The 21,874-nt window shown below is 39.2% G+C and overlaps 1 protein-coding gene across 5 annotated transcripts in view; it reads right to left on the bottom strand.

The window, feature by feature from the left end:
• Nucleotides 1-20,660, bottom strand: part of LOC101849753 (85/88 kDa calcium-independent phospholipase A2) — a 40,107-nt gene extending 19,447 nt beyond the window's left edge. For 4 of the 5 annotated variants that reach the window (XM_013079200.2, XM_035968168.1, XM_035968169.1 and 1 more), the window contains exons 1-6: nucleotides 20,522-20,660; nucleotides 17,668-17,821; nucleotides 8,047-8,352; nucleotides 2,337-2,438; nucleotides 541-756; nucleotides 13-190 (exon numbers count right to left, since the gene is read on the bottom strand). In XM_013079200.2, coding sequence (XP_012934654.1) covers nucleotides 13-190; nucleotides 541-756; nucleotides 2,337-2,438; nucleotides 8,047-8,352; nucleotides 17,668-17,780 — 915 coding nt within the window. In that variant the 5' untranslated portion in view covers nucleotides 17,781-17,821; nucleotides 20,522-20,660. The remainder of the gene's footprint in view (nucleotides 1-12; nucleotides 191-540; nucleotides 757-2,336; nucleotides 2,439-8,046; nucleotides 8,353-17,667; nucleotides 17,822-20,521) is intronic. The other variant, XM_035968171.1, reaches the window with a different exon arrangement.
• Between the last annotated feature and the right edge of the window lie 1,214 nt (nucleotides 20,661-21,874).

Raw genomic sequence — 21,874 nt, 5'->3', positions numbered from 1 at the left:
AGACAGACTTACAGCAACAACAGGTGGGCAGTTGAGCACGGCAAAGTGGTAGGCAGTGTCGCCGTGTTTGTCCGCCTGACCAAGCTGACCGCCGAGCCTGAGGACTTCCTCTGCAGCTGGAGCCTGCTTGCCTGTAATGGCCGTCATGAGCGGGCTCATCGAGTGGGTGGAGCACACCGTGTTGATGTTTCTGAAAAGGTAAAGAAGAAAGTCAGGATGGAAACATTTTATTATAACAGGATTAGACATCTCACGGAAAACTTGCATTTTCTGTATGGTGGCCTGCACAACACTGTAATAAGCTAAAAAGAAAAGAACCTTGATGCCACTTGGAAAAACAAAACCAACTTGTGAAGCTTCCTTTGAACTAAAACTACTGGAACAACTACATGGAAGGCACTATTTGGTAACAAAAATTGGTAGTGCTTGTTTTGTATTGGCATATGTCAACAACAACAACAGCAATAACAAGAAAAAAAAGCATCAGATATAACTTCTCCACTGAAAAAGAGAAAATGTGGGGGGAAGGAATTAACTCACTCTTTTATTCCTGGATGTCGGAGACAGCCGTGGTGGCCCAAGTTAGCTGAGACATGAGCGCTGTTCCAGGACGGGTGCTCCCTGATGCAGTCGCAGATCTTCTGCAGCACTTCCTCCTGCAGGTGGAGAGCTCCGCTGTTCACCATGGGCACCAGCACCGCCACCAGCAACTTGTACAGCACCTGGGCCTCCTCCTCACTTGTCTGTCGGAACAAGCTGTAGCCCAGTGAGATGAGAAAAAGTCTTTTAGTTTAATCAAATAAAATGTAGTGTCTCTCTGGCATCATTTACATGCATGGTAAATGTATATGTATGTGCTTCATGACCACTTTAAGGTGTCAGTCAGGAGTATTTATTACCAACTTTCATTCACCCTATAAAATAGTATACAAGCATTCTTTTTAAATCGATATTTCCAGCTTATTTCTTAATTGTTTAAAAAATGCTTTACACAATACAAAGACTGAAACCAAGAGCAGAATGATATGTTTTTCTTCTAAGAAGTTTTCATGAATTTTTAAAGTTAACCAATCAAGAAACTTCATTGATCCATGGTCATAAAATTCACACAGTCAAGAAGCACAGACATATATATTATATATATTACCTCTTTCTGTTTTTTCCTCTGGTAACATTTTCATTTTGTTAGAACTAACAACATTTATTACTTTCAAGTCTTCTCTCTGGCAGCATGATAATATGCTGTGCTTATATGAACCCTTATTTTTCTTATCATATTGATTTTTTCAATTATAGGTCGGGATTAATATAGAACTTGAAGCAGCTCTGGAAAGGTCTACTCTTCTCCAGTTTTCAACAATTAAGGTGTCTTGAACTATTTTTACATCATTCTAAATAGAAGACTATGAGCTAGATATTCCCTATCTAAAGATTAGGGAGAGATATGGGGTGCAAATAACCTGTCTCAGACGTGCATAAAGATGATCCAGGTTTTCTCGAAAAGTGTCTGAAGAAGTTACTGAGGATCAAATGGACAGACAGGATTACCAACGAGGAAGTATTAAGAAGAACGAGACAGAGCCCAGTCAGAGATGAAGTGGGAAGAAGGCGTTGGCGATGGATTGGACACACTTTCAGGAAGTCAAGTAGCTGCATAACAAGGAAAGTGTTAGATCGGAACCCACAGGGTAAAAGATCAAGGGTAAGACCACATGGAACTTGGAGAAGAGTCAAGGAAATGGATGTACAGAAAAGAGGGAAGACATGGAGTGACATCAAGCGACTAGCCCAGGATAGGGAAAGGTGGAAAGTGTTTGTTTGTGGCTTATATCCTGATCTAGGGTGAGAAAGGCAATGATGATGAGGGGGTGCAAATGTGTGTATGTATGTGTGTGCATGTGTGCGTGTATATGTGTATGTGTGTGATTATATGTGTGTATGTATGTGTGTTTGCCCATGTATGGGTGAACAATCTAAGAAAAATGTAAACCAAGAAAAAAACCCAACAGTCTTCTGATTATGTGCATGAACTTGCACACATAAGAAGCAAGCAGACATCTAAGACAATGAACCCCTGACAAGGCAGGATCAGAAAGCAACAGCCACTATCCAAAGTATAAACTATTTTTCTGTATCTTTGTTTACAAAAGATGATGAATGAAAAGAAAGTAAAGAGGAGGGGGGATGGGGAACACAACACAAATCGTAACACAAACAGCAAAACAGGACTTGGGATTCCATTTTCGCTGGCCTTGTCAAGAAAGTTAGAAGGATGATGCATGGCAATCAATCCAAGAAGCAAATACGTAACTCTAACCTTGCATTAAAGCACACACCTGTACATTTTTCCAGGAACATCAGGCCGTGTGATGACACATTCAAAGGTGGTAGAGCGACGATATAAAGTCAAGCACCCATCCTGCTTGAGGACTGTACAACTGTATGGACAACAACATTTGCATGGTAAAGATTAAGACGAAATTTGACTGGTGGAATCTGCCAATAAAATAGCATATACGAGTGTTCTTTTTAAATCAGGATTTCCTGCTTATTTTTAGTTGTTCAAAAAGTGATTTATACAATACAAAGACAAACCCAAAGCAGAATAATGTTCTTTTTTCCCTTCACGTAAGCTCATTGATTTCAACCAGATATGCGCAAGTGGCATCGTCCTTGAATACAAGCTTGATCAGGACCGCTTTTTTTCAAATGATACAAAGAACAAGCAAGAAAAGAGAGAAGCAAACGTTAACGTAATGCTGATGTCTTTAATGCATGGATCGACCATCATAAACATAAAGCAGCAGTAGTGTTAGGATGCATCACACAGTTAATCTAACATCCTCTTCACAAGGTATGCAACAGAGGGGAAAAAAAAGAAAAAAAAATTCTAAAAGTGAATTCACGCAAAAACAATAAGACAAATTGTGGTTCTCCACCCTATCTAACAAAATCAATGTCATTTGGAAAGTCACCACTTTCAAAATCAGAATGCTAAGGTTGGTGTATTTCCAGATGTTCATACACATGAGAATTCTCATAGAACAGGTTAGCTTAACTGTTCCTATCCCTTATTTCCAATTTCATTGAAATTTTTGTTTATTCCATAAATGGTCTATCTTTAATCACATATATAACCATTTTACTTTCAAGAAGCAGGTCTCACAAGCTCATAAAAACATCAACCAACTGCGGAGACAAGGGTAATTTTTGTAACCTCTCTTATACGCAGCCTATAAAAAGTTTTACAAGAAGCATCTAAAACACTGAATAAAAGCAAAACCACTATAAATGCTCAATATTTGACTGCAAGGAGAAAGTGTTACTGCATCTCCTTTTGGTCTCTTTCCACAAGCTGACAACCCCCATTGAGATGTTCCTGAACATTGGTGGCATGATGAGAAGTGTGCTTGGTTCACCACCGCTTATAACAGATGGACGCTAAATCATACTTTCCACTTTCCACTTCATAAATACTATTATCCCGTTGAAATGGTAGGCCAATCCTTATTAATATAAACCTACATAAAGCGCATTTTGAGTGCTCAATTTCAGGGGAGTAAATTGACAAGATCGATGAAGGTCATGACATATGTAGCGTTGTAAAAATAATGCAAGAACAAAGACAGAAAATGCAGAAAAGAAAAGAAACATTTCGCCAAAAGGTGATCTAAAAAAATCTGAACAACTTTTTTTGGTAAATATTTTCATCAACACCGAAGTTTTGTGTTTCAAATAGGTACATAACATTTTTTAATCAAAAGCAATTTGTTTGATGTTCACTTTAGATAAACCCACAGAACAGATTTTCATTACTACATAGCACGTAAAAAGACAACCTATTTTCAGCTATGTCCCCATCTTTGTAGTATGGCGTATTAGTTCGAATTAGGATTGCAAGCTACAGTTGTCTAACAGGCCAACAGAAGTTTGCAGATATTTTTTTTCAAGTTTCCTTTGCCTGTTGAGATCATGGTTAAGACTGGTAAAGAGCAGAGAGCTTTTTGTATTGAACAAATCTTCACCACCAACTCATTTCCTAAGTTTTGCACACAGTGTGGAAATAATGTAAAAGTGTCCTTAAGGCCTCCTTTGATGCCAAGGGTGAAAATGGTCCATCTGTTAGGATCTGTTGAGAATCAGAACTAAAACTTCCCAGACAAAAGGACCACTTCAGGTAAAAAACACAACGTTCTCACTCCTTTAAATGTCACCAAGGTGCAGCATTCAGTAGATGAGACATCTGTCCGTAGACAATATCTGCAGCTAGGACTTTCCTACATCTCAAAGGTCTGCTTTCTCAAAGTAGATCTTTATCTACGACTGTATCATTTTCCTGTTCGCGAAGCTGACATGGAACAGAGGATAGCAAGGTGTTCATGATTCCTCCATCGCATTGAAAAGCGTGAACATTTCCTCTATGACATTTGGTTCCTTGGCAAAGCCCATATTCACCTTTCAGGATATGTTAACTCTACAAATGTTGTCTATTTGGGCAACCTCACCCATCCCCTATTGCCTCTAGAAACAACTCCATACTGTAAGGTGTACAGTGTGTGTGGCTTTGAGAACTCATGGTGTAATCCTTGTGTTTGGCTACCCCTGAACATTACGAACGACATGTTAAAATGTGTCGAGTCCAAAAAAGGACATATAGAGCAGAATTTCAGATTTCTACAAATATTTTTAAAAACTCTGTAAGAGAAAAGAAAAATATTGTTTAAATGTTACAGGGAAGGAAAGATTAGATTTTTAAAAGAAAAGAAAGGGAAAAAACAAACCAATCATTTCATAGTTCTCCTTACAAGATCTCCAAAATTGGTGCATTTCGCGTTTATAGGTGGTTTTTATGAAAGCCATTTCTGTTTTCGAAAACAAGTTTTTTCTTTACAAATTTTATGTCAAACAAATTCCCTTTGGAAGAATTATATCTGTTCCAAATTAGAAACATTCTTGTAAAAATTTAGTGTGAGAAATTCAGAAAAAAAGTTGTTTAGTTTTTAAAAAAAAATCACCCAGTACATCCACTGTGCAGTGTTGGACAATTAATATCTTAGAACTAGTCGCATCAATAATTGTCACACTTTGCCAGGAACAGTTAATGTTGATATGGGATTCAGCGCTGTCATTGGAAGAGGTTGGACCCCCTATTTAGCCTCATTTTCTGCTACGGTTCAGACCAAACCAGGTCAGTGGAGATGTGAGAACTCACAACCAGATCTCACAAAGGACCTGTTAGGCATACGAGCCACAGTATTTTGCACTGCAGTCCAGCACCTCATCAACAGAGCTAGCGGAGCACTTCAGAAATCCTGAACTTGAAAGTGGATAAAGAACAAAAAGGAGGAAGAGGAAGAGGATGAGGTGGAGGAGGAAGAAGAGGAGGAGGAGGAGGGCTCTTAACAATCATGTCTCATGGCAAAACTCTAAAATTAATATCAACAAAAATCACCAGCATAATATGCAAAAAAAAGGGAAATTATGAGTACAGCTACTAAAACAATAATCAAGAGCACACACAAATATTGCAAAAGCTTTAGTGCAAAGTGAAAACACCAATATATAGCTTTCAGTTACTGTCTACAAAAGAATGATCATAATTGAATGACAAAATACAAAAACACAGAGAGGCCTGTTCATTTCAGCTCTGCTTTTGTCAAAAAGAGAATAAGAAATTCTCCATGGCTGCGTTGTATTAAAAAAGAGCGTTCAATGAGACTAAAAGCTTAAAAAAAATCTGAAAGCCATTAGCTCTGTACATGAGTATGAAGCACATTAGAGTATATACACGGTGTTCCAAAAGTAAGTATGCAGTTTTTATTATGGGTCACATGTAGCTCAAACCATGTACTGATTTAAAATTACAAAAAAGCACTGATTTTTAGTGTTTCCCAAATAGAAATGTCTACCTATCTTTGGAACATTTCGTAATCAATCCTGTGAATGAGCAATTAATAAAGCAGGTGCATGCGTATATGAGTGATATGGAGTGAGAAAAGCATTTATAATATGGAGAAAAACAAAACCCAACAAAAACCACAGAGAGGTCAAGTATGTGCGAGTGTGTCAGATGACAGCGACAAGTTTACACAGACTTTTAAATCCCACTAGCCTGTAAGGACCATGCTGGACTAATCTACTTTGATGCAAATATATATTGTAATAATAAGTGAATAGTTTTTTATTCTACTACAGCAAAAGAGATGGGGGGGGGAGATGGTTACATTAGCTCTTTATTAATGGAGAGTCGTTATCAGCCTTTGTCCTGTATTCTGCGGCACCAAAGATGCAACCCCACAAGTGGAGCCAGGAGTAATTCTTCATTGTTCAAAGTACTATAAAACACAACTGATATTTTAGCATGTAACTTTTTCTGAGAGAAGATATCTTGATGACTTTTGCACGCCTGTAAAGTCTCAAGTACATTTTATCGACCTATGAGGTAAATGTGTGTGACAAAAGAGAGAGTTATACTGTGCACTAGTTCCCAGAAGTGGAGTATTGATCACGGAAAGAGAAACCATAATAGCCAACAAACTTGTAGACAAGCTACACTAATGTTCCTTCCGCCTGTTGACCTAATTTCTATCCTAAAGGAAGAGCTAAAACAGAAAATCTAAAGGACGTTTCCATTACAGAAAATCTTTTTTTTAATGCAGCTGTTTTTATGTCCCGATTGACACATTTTAAATCAACAAGAGAATCTTATTCCTCAATTCTGCTCTTTTATTCAGAAGTGAAGAAAACTGGTAACTTTGTCTCTGAGATGAAAGCAATCTGAATCTGACTGAGAAAACGACCAAAACAGGCAAAATAGATATATACTATTATGGTGAAACTTCAACTTTTCATTGGCGGAATCCAGGTACACACAACATGCAGATCAGAATGTTCACTTGAAAACTTCTTGCACACAATTCAGGGAAAGACACTCTGATATACCCCCCCCCCCACTCCCTTGAAGAGGAAGAGGGAAAGTGCAAGGGGGTCAGACCTACTGTACACCAGTGGAATGACCACACCATCTAAAGGCTAATTAAGAAACATCAACATTATGGCTCAGATGCACAGAATTGACATCACTCCTAGAGGCATGTACAAATTAATGTATCATCTCCACCTTCTTCCTTCCTCACTCTCGCCACAGGGTCAAGTATTCCACCTTCAAAATGAGCTCCTTGTGTTAAGTAGGGTGAAAACAATCGAAAAAAAACAACCCCCAAACAAAACACTCTGATGCTTTGGGGGGGGGGGGGGTGTGGCTATAGGAAAGAAAACAACACCTTTGCCCCATCCACCGAGTTGCCATTTATCCAACAGTTAATTGTGAGTGACATTGTGCGAAAGGACCCAAACCTCAATGTGATGACTTTAAAAAATCCACTAATAACTGCCGTTACAAGTCATAAAACCAAAGTCTGCAATAGGTAAACTCTAAAGTCTTTCTTAACTTTAAAAAAATGATATTGGAGTAGTGGAAAATCTGTAGAGCTTAAAAGTTGTAAAAGTTTTTTGTTTTTGTTTGTTTATTTCAAAATGTTCAAAAAGACACGCTACCTGTAACAAGCCAGAAACATGACCTATGCATGAATGTTCTGATTTTAACCTGTATGAATAATGAGTATTTCCATAAGCTGTGCCGAACATTCCTTCTTACAGACTCTCCTGAATGTAGTTGTAAAATTCTTAAAATGCCCCTTGAAGAAGTGGAAGTGTGTTTGTTACGCAAGATGCATGCATCATCAACAACTATTAACTTGGATTTATTTGAAAATATAAATATGCAGCAGAGCCAGAGTACAATAAATGTATCGCCCATGAGCCTCTGCTTTACCTAAAAATGAATTGTTAGTGAAAGACAACATGAAGGCATCAGCTGAACAAATGCATGTTTAGGGTAGGGAGATTTAGAAGATAATATTAGAGCACACTGGCGCTACACAGCAATTAGGGCTGGGAAGGCCACATGGATTCTGCACAGGAGAGAAAGATACACAAGCCTCACAAGAGTGATATAGAAGGACTCCTAGAGCTCCAGTCTCTTACCCCTTTAGTCTCAGGGGTCCGATATCGTGAACGTCAAACGGAGCCACCAAAGCTTCGGTTTCGCTCAAAAGGTCATTAATGCCATGGGCAAACTTATCGGAGTCCCAGGACTCCCAATCCCAGGGGCCCTTTGTGGAATACGTTCTTATCCCGGAGGGGTGGCTCACCACCGAACTGGCGCACGTCAGCAGGCGAGATGATAGCGCGGCCCGGGCTACAGGCCGGCCACACGGGTTACTCCTGATCTTTTGATAGCAATAAGCTGAGCTCTGGTAGCTAGACAGGGTCCTCCATCCAAGGAAAGAGCTGATTAGGACAGAAGGAAATGGTGCACATAAAGTACAATGAGTTCGAAAAAAAAAGAAGCAAATGAGCTGTATCACCTCCATTATAGGGACGTGTGCGCGCGCATAGACACATGCACATAGATAGATAGATAGATAGATAGATAGATAGATAGATAGATAGATAGATAGATAGATAGATAGATAGATAGATAGATAGATAGATAGATAGATAGATAGATAGATATATAGATAGTGAGATAGTGAGAGAGTGAGATAGACTGACACACACACACACACACACAGAAAGAGAGGGAGCGAGAGAGAGAGAGAGAGAGAGAGAGAGAGAGAGAGAGAGAGAGAGAGAGAGAGAGAGAGAGAGAGAGAGAGAGAGAGAGAGAGAGAGAGAGAGAGAGAGAGAGGCCACAGGGTAAATTTGCCCCGAACGAGGTTTGGCATTCGAAACTGAGTGTGGGTCCGCAATTTTCTCGTACTTTTAGGGATACCTTTTCCCTCTATGCCTGTGTCCACACAGTCTTTGATTACCTCAATTTTGCCTAGTCTAGTATAAAATCTGACTGGTTAACACTTCATAAACGAAAGAGTCGGATAGAAATAAAATTACACTTGTACAACAATGACCACGTGATGCATAAAGAACCTGTGAGAATAAAAACAAACAAACAAACCCAACCAAACACGCACTAGAAGTAAAGAAAACGAGAAAGCCACGGGGTGGGGCGGGGAGGGCAGGGGTGAGTGTTCAGCTAATTAATGCCCCCTTCTCGAATTAATGTCGGATCTTTGAAAGCACAACGCAAATGGATAAAAAAAGAACCACATCAGTGAAATTGTCGGGGGGGGGGGGGGGGGACGCTTTCCAATGCGCAACGCATCATAGCGTTGACATCATTTACCTGATCTTACTTATTATTCGCCCACACGAAACAGGGTCAATTGCTCCCCTCTTTCGAGGCCAAGACAAACAATCCAGGCCCAATGCAGCCGAAAGTGTTTAAGACTAAGACAGCCAGCCATTCGTCGCCTCAGAACTATTTTGTCAAAAGTGCCTCCTTACTTAAGTACACTTTGGACAAAATAGTTCTGAGGCGACGCATTGACGATGAGGTCACCTTACACAGTGTCATAAAAATGTATTTTAAAATTACACAAGGGAGGAAGTAGGAAGTGGCAGACTGTACAGGTGATCGACTGTACTTTCTCAGAGAGCTTAGGAAAGTGCATGCTCTAACGTCGCCAAATGACATGAAGCTCACTTTAAGCAGGCTATGTTTGAACGTTTTTGGTTAGCTCAAATAACAAACATTGTTACAACGGGTCGCGTTTTCTTTGCGAGGAGACAGGCAATATCCGGGTAAATGGTCATTCGTCCGCACTAGAGCTAACACACTTTGATTCCAAAATGTAGCGGAGCTATGTTTTATTGTGAGAAGGCACCGCTTGAATACCCGCCAGCACCTGCTTACTAAATGCATAGACTTCATTTTAAGTTTCTTCTTTTTTTTCGGTAATGATTTTCACTGTATTAAATGCGTGGCAAATAATTTACAGCGTAGTGAAATCATACCGCCGCCAGGAAAAGGATTCCAATCAAAACTAGGACCTCATTTAGATTCGAACCCAGACCTCCAGCCTGTTGGCTTATTATATTGTCCATTAATCGACTACATCACAGTGCAGTGGCTGGCGCATTCTGGTCTCTATGACAACCAGTGATAACAGATCTCTGCGTTGATGAAGAGCATTCTTGTGCTCTAACAGAATACTGATGGTGAACTTTCTCAGTATAGAGAGAGAACAGTGACAAACAGGCTTTTAAAGAGGAGGAAAGATACAATAATAATGTACCTTTTTTGAGAGTCAAAAATATTCAGTAGCCACAGGACTTCGGTTCCCTTTAAACAGGAGGCTTTTATCGCTATGGAGAACACTGCTTTTATTGTGTGTTTATATGTTTGAGTCTAGAGTTCCACTAGTTATAAATAGAACATTTGGAAGGCAGGCCCATTCACTATGAGGATACAGAAGCACATTCCTAGCTACACAAACACCTGCTCGGAGCTGAGAGTTACAGATGGAAAAGCAAATCCTAGTATGGATTTGAATTCTACTAGCCTAGACCGTATACTGTCATGGCTGTCACTCTTTGCTCTCCATAATAACTTCGCAGCTAAGCGTGCACACCACGGGCGCCCAAATGAAAGACAAAACAGCATTCATGCAATAGTCTCGTGTGCGCAATGCCTTTTCCACCGTGCCCTTTATTTGGCTCCAAACAGATGTCAACATTTAATGGAGGGCCCCATAATGATCCGGAACTACGTCAGAGTGCACGATCTAGAACATTCTATTACAAGTTTATGGTACATGGACAAGATGCTACCCCGACGCTAGTCTTATTAAGTTGTACAAGTGGCAACCCATCAGTAGGGAAGTAATGCCCATAGGTCCCGCGCATACATCTATAGTCTGGGCAACACAAAATGGACAACTTGTCGATCTCATTACACCGAATCGAAGTGGCCAATTGCTTTGACTTTTTGCATGCGCTTATGAATTCTAAACAGTGACGGTGGGTATTGAAGTGCTCACGGGCTTGAGCCCCTATCCCTTCTCCGCCCACCACCCCCAACTCTATCCCAAAGTAAATGAAAGTTTCTCCATAATGAAATAAGCAGTTGAAACCGTTATGACAGCACGCAATGAACACAGAGTGATCAACTTGGCGGCTTGCTCGCTTATCCAATCAGTGTTGTCACCGCTTACAACTATAGTAATCCAGCAGCCAAGCAAATGTCTCTAGGGCTGAGCGAAGATAAGACCTTTTTCCCACAACCCGTCCTTAATGAAACTCTTCTTGTAAAAAGGTAGACGACTGGGAACAAATAACACTGTACCGAGGGCTCACGCTCTCCTAGCCCTGACAATGGGGTGATAAATTATGACACATTTTCCCCTACTGACACAGATACCAATGCGCCTTGGCTTTCCCAGTCCCCCATTGGTTCATTGTTGGGTGCGTTCAACTTTTTGACTATACTGCCTAATCCAACTCATAGAAGTATTATGTTTGAAGTGCTGTGTGTCCATGTTTGTGTTTGAGCCGCTGAGATTTAACAGTTATGAATCAGGTCGAACTACTTTTAAGGCAACTTTTTTCATCACACGAAAACTAATTAGAGGAAATTTGGAGGTGAATCGGCTTCGTCCCCACCAACAAAAAAGAATTTAACTAACAACAAAGAGATGGAAAACAAAGGCAACTCGATCCTCTCGTTTGAATGCTTCTCAAACTGCCGTGGCTCACCGCATGAGTATAGAAAAATCATCACTGTTCAGTCCTTATTTTATTGCTTGCTATTTGGTGGTAAAGAAGTGGAAGCAACCTAAGCCCCACCCAAATTTTGGTCCACCCACCGCCACTGATTCTAAAAGACCTAAACCCCCCCCTCGATTTTCGTGCACATGCAACAAAATAAAGTGGTGCTGTCTGTATAATCATTAGCAATTAACTGCTCATTAAACTTAACACCACGCACTTTTTATAGCAAACACGGTACCATACTAAAACCACAACAATACAGGGTCTCTCGTTGCAGGGGATTAGCCAGAAAATTCCGCTTAAAGGGGGGTGGGTGGGGTGGGGGCGTTTGGTCATACGCCAAACCGGGGGTCAGCAGAGCGCTAAATCTGAAGCGCTAATGGGCATGTCACAGGGCGCCCACCTTCTCCTAATAAAGTCCAAAGGCAGACCCCTCCCCCCCCCACCCCTTACACATACATTTTCGACCTACCTGAATATGAAAGTAGTATTATTTGAAGAATTAGGCGGCTTTATATTTGTTATTTGTTGTTTTTCTTCTTCTTTGATCCATCTGAGCAGCGTAGTCCTGGTAGTGGTAGGTCCTACGGCACGTTTTGTCCTTTTTTTCGGGATTTTTTTTTGGAGAATAAAAGAGACGGTCGCAAACAGATTCTATGGAGAAATTGTTCAGCAGTTTTAGGGCAACGTTTTTTGGAGGTTTGTATACTAATTAATCTAACCATCGTGATTAAGTGGAAAAAAGCGACAACAAATTGAAACGCCTGCGGTCTCAAAGACTGAAGATATGAAAGAAATTTTAAACATTGTATAAATTAGTCAATCTAAATAAACACAACGTCACCCACTAATTGGAGGACTGACAACAACTCAGTCTTGCGGCACACTAAGTCAGTTCAAAAGAAGAAAATAGGTCAAATAAACAAAAAAAGTAACACTCAACTACCATTCTTGTCATTATCAAAGAGCCCCGCCCAGACTGTAATTTAACACTATTGATTATATAGAAAACACATCTTTATATGTCGCATATGCACAAAACTCGACAATTTTTAGGTCTTTTGGAATTCAGAGGCGCATGGCCGACCTCCCCCCCCCCTCCAGCAATTCGCAACTTGGAATCTGTGTAATGAGGTCGACAAGTTGTCCATTTGGTGTTGCCTTGACTATTGCAACATTTCCACTCGTCACAAAGGCTGCGAAGTATGACTACACTTATGGTGGTGAAGAGCGTGAACGGGCCAAAACTGCCTCCATAATTTGCATACTTTTTAGTGGAAATGGTCATAGTGAAGGCGGGGGCCTCGAATCAGTGAGACAATGGGTTATGACAGGTAATAACATAGACCGACCATTTCGTGGTGGGAGGTCCGTTCCTTCACAGAACTGAATCTGATTTAATCTAACAGTTCGTCGGTCAATGTCTGACGATGACAAATGCATCGGCCAAGGAGAATATTTCTCAAGCAAAATAGAAGAATTAACGGTTACGATGACTTGTGGCGTCTGCTATGGCCAATGAGACCAATTCTGTAAGAATAGAACGTATCAACTAAAAACCCAAACTTTTTATGTTCATGGGATAACACATTGCAAAAGGTGGATGGAGGCACGATGAACGGGACAGGGTTGGGGGCGGGAGTCACCCGTTTCAGCACAAACAACAATTTAAAGGTCCAGACCTCAAACGGAACACTTGTCAGGGAACGGAACACTTGTCAGGGAACGACACACACACATACACACACACACACACACACACACACACACACACACACACACACAAATAATTACATCATTTAAGAGACGAGCTTCAACGCTGCCCGTCAGGGCAGAATCCAGCCGATCGAGGGATACAACATCCCAACATAAAGACCGAGATATGAGAGAAATATTCTCCCCACACGGGAACCAAACTCGGTTCCTACGTACGGCGGTGAAGCAACTAACCGCTACACCATAGATGCTTGTCATGGATAAGACAGGGCCGCGTACATGTATGTGAAGAGACTTCAAAACCTAACCCAGAACCCAAGTATAAGAACACTATGCTGTGGATTTTGCATTAGCATGGTATCCCCACGGTAGCAAATGGCATGGGTATACTGCAACTGTTTTAGACACACTGGTAAGTGAGTAAGCCTAACGGTGGGTTTATTAATGACTTGAACTTCCAACAAAACGCACACTGCACTGCTTATTTCCCCTCAGGACACCCATTAGAATCAGACATTGGTAACCGTTGAACTAACGGACAGTCAGCGAGTCAAATCATTGTATTAGGAAAGTGTGGCCTAGTGGTCAGTCTCTCGGACTCGAAACCGTAAGGTCGTGGGTTCGAATCCCGTCAGGGGCCCGACGTTGTGTCCTTGGGAAAGGCACTTTACACGAATTTTCCTCACTTCACCCAGGTGGGAATGGGTACCCGGCTATAGACAGCGAAAGATCTTGTCAGTTTGTTAGTGTTTGAGCGCTTAATCAGCTGCTTGCACTGTATGCTTCCCGGGAAGCTGAGAATGTTTCGGAGTGTCCTGTGGTCGGCTGGGGTAATAATATAGTGTAAAGCGCATAGAGCCTGCAGTTGAGCGGGGATATGCGCTATACAAATTCTATTTATTATTATTATTATTATTAAAGTAAGCATCTGAAAAATACCTTCCTTTTGATAAAACAAAGGCAGATATAATAAGCTTGAAGAGACATTTTCAGAAACTGAAGAGAAAATATCAAGCCCAGATTTGACAAGAGTGGACTTTAAGTCAGATGTCTTCATGTTGAAAGGCAAGAATGTTAATGCAGAATTTGCCAAAGTGACAAAGGATCACTAGAACCGACATTTATTAAACTAGATCTATATTTATTTTGAATAACATATCGATGTCCATGACAATAAAAATCTTTCAATGGTTGTAACAGAAGCCTTAAGAGCCCAGGAATGAATCAGCACATACAAGCAGCCGCATTAGTCTGGTTATAGTATCATTGTACACTGAGGCATACCCCTGTTTGATTGTCGTTGGTTTGATAATATGCAAGTCATAGAGTTTTGAGAAAAACATGATCTAAAGGAGACAGGTTAAATGTGCTCAAAAACCCCTCATCAGTAGTCTAACAAAGATCACCTGTTAAAGGATACACCTGTAACATCTAACAACAATGTAGCTTAATGCACAACGCATGAATTTTAAACTTCACACTTCTGACAACACGGTTTCAGTGAGTAAATGACTGAAAGGGAATTTCATTGGGATCGAATTACCCGCATAAAATGATAGCAATTTTGTTTACTGTCGAGCAAAAGCTGCGGGAAATGGTTTTCAACATCTGGTGCATGAACAAATATTTGACGACAAGGGATGAAATTACATATCAAATTTCTTCAGCAGCATGTCTTTCGAAATGTATGGTAATGTAATGAGAATGAAACGGATTCCTTTATCAATACGAATTTAAAAAAGGGAATAATGAAGTGAAAAATATGAACTGGACATACATTCAACACAATATTTGAGCAGGCCAGATAGAAAAGATAGAATGAGAAATGTTAAAACATTCTAATCAGAAAAACATAATGGCTTGTATGTCTTATTTTTTTATCAGCCTACTGTAGGATCTACAAACGACAAAGCCAATTCTTATGACTATGGCTATTTTTACATAACAAGAGAATAGGGTGGTTTGCCTTAAAAACAGGACCATTTCCGTGACAGAAGACAAGGTCACAGCACAAATATTTGCATAAAAACAATGCACTGAAAGAGCGGTAGAATAGGAGATCCAGAGGCGCCCTTTCAAATAGGTGCAACATGGGAGAATATTTAATATGCAGAACAGTAACTGTACCAGTAATAGTAACGTATCATAATTTTGACTCTGATTAAAAAGGAACCTTAAGCCGAACATGGTGGCTGAGCTTGGATAGCTTTAAATGAGCACTCTCTCATTTTGTTACTTTGGATGAGATCATAAAATGTTGCTTTACTCCTTACTATGAACAATTTAGGTCAGCCAGAAGATGGAGTGCTTGTTCCCCCATTATGATGCCAGATGGGGAAGAAAAATGTAATAGGACGGACGAGAAAAAACTCAAGACCCCACTCAGATGAAAACAAACCTCTGTGAGCAGGCAAAGTTTGCCAACCAACAGTGTCATATAGTGACAAGTGCCACTTCGGAATCAATCTGACCACAAAAGAGGTAATTTTAACAATGGTATTCCCTATTTACCACATTTAAGACAGAATAATAATAAAATTGTGACTTGACAATAATCTCTTTATTTGAAAAAAGTTGTATGGAAATTCTTGTTCATTAACATGACACATGTTCTTGGCAGTTTCTTAGTTACATTTCATTGCAATAAGAAACAGTTTTGGGTCTCATGAAAGTTTGCATCTTTCCTAAATCTTAAAGTGACAGCCTGTATAGTTGAAAAGTGACAGACTACATAGGCTTTGTAGAATCATCTACAAAACAGCTGAGTAGTTAAGATAAATTTTGGACATCAAATGCAAAAACACCTATCAAACTAAACGTGTGATACAATGAAACAATGCAAAGCGCATGATTAACTATTTATTACTATGCAGACATTCTTCAAAACAGGGTCACACAAAAATACAAGCAAGCTCTATTGAACAAAGGAAAATAACATTCTTAATTAAATTATTTTTTAAAAGATTATTACAACGATGAAGAATGAGAAACTATTATCTTTCATCATATAAAATTTCAATAGAAAAAAAATTATTTTGTCACTAAAATGATAAAATATAGTTCACATTATAACAACCAAAGAAGAAAAATGAACGACTCCAGTGTCAAACCAAGTAGTAACATCATGCCCATCAATAAAGGGGCTGGAAAAAAATAAAGCACACACATGAAGGCCTACAGGATTTTCACTAGCAATATACTGCTTCTAGGTTTTTGAAGTGAAGTATGGGCTATTCAAAACAGACATACCAACAAAAACTATACCAGCTACAACATCTTCATTCTCATGACCCAACTTAACAAATGTGAGGCAGTAAAACACAAATAGGTCACTTCTCACAAAAGCAAACCGAATGCATGTGATAAACTTCAAGCTTGAATGATTGATATTAGCTTTTGTGTATATCAATCCTTAAAGCCCCAGTTGTGTATTTCCCCGATGAGTTCATCTTCCCACAGACCCAGTCGAATATATTTTCCCACCTCAATCTCAGTCACATCGTTTTACTGTAATCTGTTCAACTGTCTCTGAAAAATATGCTAAATGTCATCTTCTAAAACTTCAAACAAAAGCACTTTAGAACTAAAAAAAAAAAATGTTGACAAATAAAATGCAGGCGTAATCAGAATTGGCTGGGCTTGAGGAGTAGAGGACTCCAGTATTATATGCGCCACAGGGAAGTCAGGACTGAAAATATCTGGTGGTGTAAAGGTTAACATGATCTGAAATATGATTTCATTTCCCTCCTTGGTAAGACATAATAATTTTACCCATTTTGCGTTAACGGTCTACTTTGTGTATGTCCAATTCGTTTCAATCAGGGTCTGTAAGCTTATTAACTCCGAACTGTATTTTCTGAATACTGCACATCTTCATACTTTTTGTGCTCAAATCATGAAGATCAGATAGAACCAGATATGAGAAACTTTTATATTATCTTGTTGGATTTACAAACACCTTTTTGTTTTGAAACCAGTTTTATAGCTCCATGATCAAAACGTGTGAAAAGTGACTAATTTTGTGATATTGCTACATATAAATTGTTATGACGCCCAAGGAGAGTATAGATAGGAAAGCCTTAAGCAAAATACTTCCCGTGAGACTAGCAGTGAAGGGGTACTATGGTGTGGGTATGGTCTGGCTCTTCTACTTTCTTTCAGCCCTGTGACAATCCTAATCTATTTTTGGTGAAATGTGGCTATTAGGCCAACTTGTTGCACATAAATGTCATAAACTACAATAGAGCTACAATGGTCTCAGATAAGAAAAGAACTTACCCTTTAAGCTTCTCTGCTGTAGTGACTTGTACAGTGAAAGGGCTTATTTTGGCCTGAGCGACAGTCACTATTTCATTGATGCCAGAGGCCAAATTCCTTAGGAAACCTGACATGTTGCTGCTATATCTGCCTAGATGATCAGAATATCAAACATCTGAGGAAAAATGAACATTAAAAAAATTTATCATTACATTGAATTAAAATCAGTTGTATCGAAACCTGAGTATAATATACCCTGTGCAGATCAGGAAGTATGTCTGCACATAGAAAACAAGGTACAAAGTAGTAGTCGTTTAAAATACAAGAAACAATTCTGCAACACAGGACCTTGAAAAAGAGCTTCTGCCATACATGGAGGTAGCCCATTTATTACCAATAGTTCAAGGTATTTGAACCTGGGAAGACTATGAATACACACAAAGACAAACAATGCTTTCAGATGTGAAGAGTGAGCTTGGTACCAAACTGAATAAAAGCAGGGTCACAAAAAAACAAAACTGAAACTTTTGCTCATGTTCCTGCTTCTTTTTTGTTTTACCATTATCTTCAACTAATGTGTCAATATAATGTCTTTTTAAGTTTCTAAAAAATTAGAAGTGACTGACCACAAGTTGACATTGAGAATAATGTTACCAGCAGCAATTGCTAAAGCTGCAGAGAGGTAAAAAATGTTTACATGCTCTGAATGATCTGAAAAAGTACAACAGTAGCTTGAATTCACCATAACTAACCTTGACTCTTGACCCAAATGTATAGATTCTCACCTGTAACCCCACATATTTTTAAACCTCCGTGGGGGTGCCAGTGTATAGTTAGTTATACAGTGGTGTTTGTTTTAAAATAGCAACCCAGATAAGAGCATCATCCGCTTAACAGCAACATAACTTTGTGTAACTGAATTTTTCCTATAAATTACCCCCTTCAAGAACAAGCTTTGTTGAAATTTTCTTTTTTGAAGATTCAAAAAACTGTGAACACTGACACTGATCTTTACTTTTAGTGTGTGTGTCTGTCTGTGCATCTCTCTCTTATATTTTTTATCTCCTCAAAACAAACAACTGCCTAGGCCAAAAATGCACTACGTTGAGTACAGGAATTAAGTACACACCCTCTTGCCAAGAGCCACCTTCTTTCAAGAATCTAAGGGAAAAGTCTCGGCCACTGTGTATAGCATTACCTAGATGTTCGAACACTGCCTATGATCTTACTTTCTGATGTTAGAACATCATCACATCCAACTATTTTGGGGTTCACACTGCCATGTTTGGCTGGAGGACACACAAATGAACAAGAACAGTGCTATAAAATATTATATCTTAGCATGAGACAGGTCCTGGTGTGAAAATAAAATAATGGAAGCGATTATTCACACCGGGTGTGCGCATATATATAAGAATTAATTTTATTCACAACGGGTGTGTGAACAAGAACTATTCGCATAGGGTCGAGCCTACGTTGATTTTGGACCTCGTTTGTCACACCCGGGTATCCCACTTTTTGGCAAAGGCTTTAAATATTAAAACAACTGTACACTAGTTTAATAATATATCATACTTGTTTCAGTTTTAGGGTTAAAGCATGCACAAAAAAACGAAAAAAAGAGAGATTTGAGTCATTATCATTGACACAATGCACAACTTGACCTCCAATTTGAGTGGGTTTTTTTCATATCATCGCATTCCCCAATTGGAATTAGATCTAAATCTATCTCTACTAAAGATAGCACATCACAAGATTGTTCACTCAGCCCGAAAAGTGTTTGCAGAAGTCTGCGCATTGCTTCAGATGGCGCTGGAGTCTTGTTTTGAAGCTCTCTTTCGTTTCTCCAGAAGAAGAAAAGGATTTATAAGCACAGTCTGTTAATTTCACTTTTATTGTTTTTCACACAAGTAGGGTAACAGTTCACAAAGTCCGCACTTTTTCGAAGAGGGCGCCACCAAATTTTGAGGACACTTTTTTAATTGGCTCAAAGAGAGGAGTGAACTATCTCGTTATACATGATCTTTGTCCCTATGCGATGAGGGGGAAAAAATTAGGAAATGCTAGGCCTAATGAATTTCCATCCTTCCATTGAAACGCCCTGTGCCAATAATATTTTATAGTATTCACACATCCTACACACTATTCACACACTGTGGGCGAATAAAATTTCATAGTATTCACACGGTATTCACACACCCTGTGCGAATAAAATTTCATAGTATTCGCAAACCCTGTGCGAATTCATACAATTCATACAATTCCATCGCATTCACACACCCTGTGCGAATAACTACAGCCTATGTAATACCCACAAATTCACAATGAAAGTTTATTTTTATTTTATAGATCAATATATGTAAGCTTATTATGTTATAAAAATCTGTCTTTCACTTTCACATGATCCACTGTGGTGACTCATAATTAACTAGAACTATCACTATCCATCTTACACAGAGATACACTGACTACTGAAGTTATATATATATAGAATATAGATCTATATAATATTATAAGCTATTCTGATACCATATTCAAAATGCACTAGGTCTAGATCTACCAATTCTTTTATACATTCGTAATACAAAGTAAAATACATCATATAATACAGCACAGCATAGTATAGTATAGTTATAGTAATTTAGTCTACTTAGTACAGTATAGAGTCTAGATTCTAGTCTAGATCTCTAGATTCTAGATCTAGAGTCTAGTATTAGTAGACTTAGTAGATCAGTCAGTAGTCAGTCAGTCAGATCATTGCAGTTCGAGCCTACCCCTAGATCTAGAATCTAGATCTACATGTACTGACATCTTGTAAGTTTTCGAAATCGTCTTTAAACAAAGCACTAATATGAAAATAACAAAATACACTTGCCAATAAATGTAATACTTGGAACGAAAGTCGGTTTGATATTCAGGGTGTCTTGATAATTTGCGGCACGGCTACCATCATAAATCATGACCCTGCCCAAATTTCTCAAGGAAAAACTGCGCATAATGTAAGCGCTACCAGTTTCATTAGTTTCTCACTTCCGGGAACTGTGCCCAAGTACTTCGTCTTTTTATTTGTTCGTAATACATGTATAGGCCCAACTTTAAATTCATATTATTATGCAGTTGTCAATTTTACCCTGCTTTCAGGAAAGCATCTTCTGCCAATGCCCAGCGTTTAAAGTTAATGGGGGATTTTGGGGTGGGGGTGGGGAGATGTTTTTTTCCCTTCTGTTTTCGTTGTTGTTTTTGCTGGTTATTGTGGTGCCTGGAGCACTGACATATTTATGTTGTATGTTCTTGGTCTGAATCACAGAATTCTATACTTAGTGTAGAATTCTGTGGTCTGAATAGATCTAGATCTATATATTTTTCGGCAAAACTTAATAGGTTATTGTCATTATTATTTTTAACAGACAAGTTGTTTGTTTGTTAAGGTTAATGTCATTGTTGTTGTTGTTGTTGTTGTTGTTGCTGTTGTTGTGGTTATCATTACTATTATTATTATTATTATTATTATTATTATTATTATTATTATTATTATTATTATTATTATTATTATTATTATTATTATTATTATTAGGCAGTTGTTGTTTGTTTGTTGTTGTTGTTGCTGTTGCTGTTGCTGTTGTTGTTGTTTTTTGTTGTTGACGATGATGATGATGATGATGATGATGATGATGATGATGATGATGATGATGATGATCATGGGGGGCTCTCGTGGCCTAGAGGTTAAGGTTATGGCCTCTCATTCAAAGGTCCCGGGTTCGAATCCGGGTAGCGACCGACAAATTTTCTTCTCCTTTCACCTCCTTTCCTGCTCTCTAGTTGTCTGCTTTCATTTCCACTTTCTGCCCCCCACCCCCTCACCTCCTTTGCCCCCTCCTCTGGGCTCCTGACTCTTTCTGCAGCCTTTCTACTGTTACTCCTTGGCTCCTCCTTACTGCTGTCTTTCTGCCACACCCCTGATCTTCTGGTAGGAAAGATCTACACGGGCGAAAAATCTCGGAGGGCCCGTGTGCAAGTAGCGCACGTTCAAGATCCCTTGGTGGTCTAAAATCGATAAGAGTAGGCTTCGGCCGCCACCCGGGCAAAATTCAAAATTTCCTACCAACTGAAAATATTAGGTGTGTCCCGCGCGCTCATATGACCTTATGCAGTTGCGAGCGCCGTAAAACACTTTACCAAAAAAAAAAAAAAAATGCTGCTGCTGCTGCTGCTGCTGCTGCTGCTGCTG

The sequence above is a fragment of the Aplysia californica genome, unplaced genomic scaffold, assembly GCF_000002075.1.
Source record: "Aplysia californica isolate F4 #8 unplaced genomic scaffold, AplCal3.0 scaffold00043, whole genome shotgun sequence".
NCBI lineage: Eukaryota > Metazoa > Mollusca > Gastropoda > Aplysiida > Aplysiidae > Aplysia > Aplysia californica.
This window is presented reverse-complemented; position numbering and strand designations above follow the sequence as displayed.